Source organism: Dipodomys ordii, unplaced genomic scaffold (assembly GCF_000151885.1).
Source record: "Dipodomys ordii isolate 6190 unplaced genomic scaffold, Dord_2.0 Scaffold118, whole genome shotgun sequence".
NCBI classification, from domain to species: domain Eukaryota; kingdom Metazoa; phylum Chordata; class Mammalia; order Rodentia; family Heteromyidae; genus Dipodomys; species Dipodomys ordii.
The window spans coordinates 888,233-889,100 of NW_012267334.1; the positions used below are offsets into that span (position 1 = coordinate 888,233).

At 64.6% G+C, this 868-nt stretch overlaps 1 protein-coding gene across 1 annotated transcript in view; it reads left to right on the forward strand.

Annotated features, from left to right (window-relative positions):
• Abca2 (ATP-binding cassette, sub-family A (ABC1), member 2) overlaps nt 1–868 on the forward strand; it is a 22,994-nt gene that overhangs the window by 11,036 nt on the left and 11,090 nt on the right. The window contains exons 21-23 of the mRNA XM_013029344.1: nt 38–152; nt 263–453; nt 574–724. Of these exons, the coding sequence (XP_012884798.1) occupies nt 38–152; nt 263–453; nt 574–724 (457 nt within the window). The remainder of the gene's footprint in view (nt 1–37; nt 153–262; nt 454–573; nt 725–868) is intronic.

The window sequence follows — 868 nt, forward strand, 5'->3', positions numbered from 1 at the left end:
CCCCTCACGCCTGGCCCCTCACACCTCCCTCCCCTAGCTTCCTGTTTGTCATTGAGCACATGATGCCGCTGTGCATGGTGATCTCCTGGGTCTACTCAGTGGCCATGACCATCCAGCACATTGTGGCAGAGAAGGAGCACCGGCTCAAGGAGGTGGGGCCTGGGTGCCTGCAGCACCCCTCAGCCGTGAGCAGGGTGAGCAGGGGGGGCAGGGCTGTCCTCGGCACTCCTGCTCCACGGTGCCCGTCTGCGCCCCATCTCAGGTGATGAAGACAATGGGTCTCAACAACGCGGTGCACTGGGTGGCCTGGTTCATCACGGGCTTCGTGCAGCTGTCCATCTCCGTGACGGCGCTCACTGCCATCCTCAAGTACGGCCAGGTGCTCATGCACAGCCATGTGGCCATCATCTGGCTCTTCCTGGCTGTCTACGCCGTGGCCACCATCATGTTCTGGTGAGTGCTGGGAGAGAGGGGGGAGTTTGCCCAGACATCCTGGGCTGCAGGGGTGAGCTCGGGGCTTCTGGCCACCTGCTGAGGGTTGCGTGGCTGATGGCTGTGTGGCTGCCTTCCCAGCTTCCTGGTGTCTGTGCTGTATTCTAAGGCCAAGCTGGCCTCAGCCTGTGGCGGCATCATCTACTTCCTGAGCTACGTGCCCTACATGTATGTGGCAATCCGTGAGGAGGTGGCACACGATAAGATCACTGCCTTCGAGAAGTGCATTGCGGTGAGGGCCAGGCTGGTGTGCCCGGCCCGGGGCTGGGTGGGGGCCGTGGCCGGTGTGCCCGGCCCGGGGCTGTGGGGGGGCCATGGCCAGTGTGCCTGGCCTGTGCCGGGGCTGGGTGGGGGCCATGGCCGGTGTGCCCGGCCC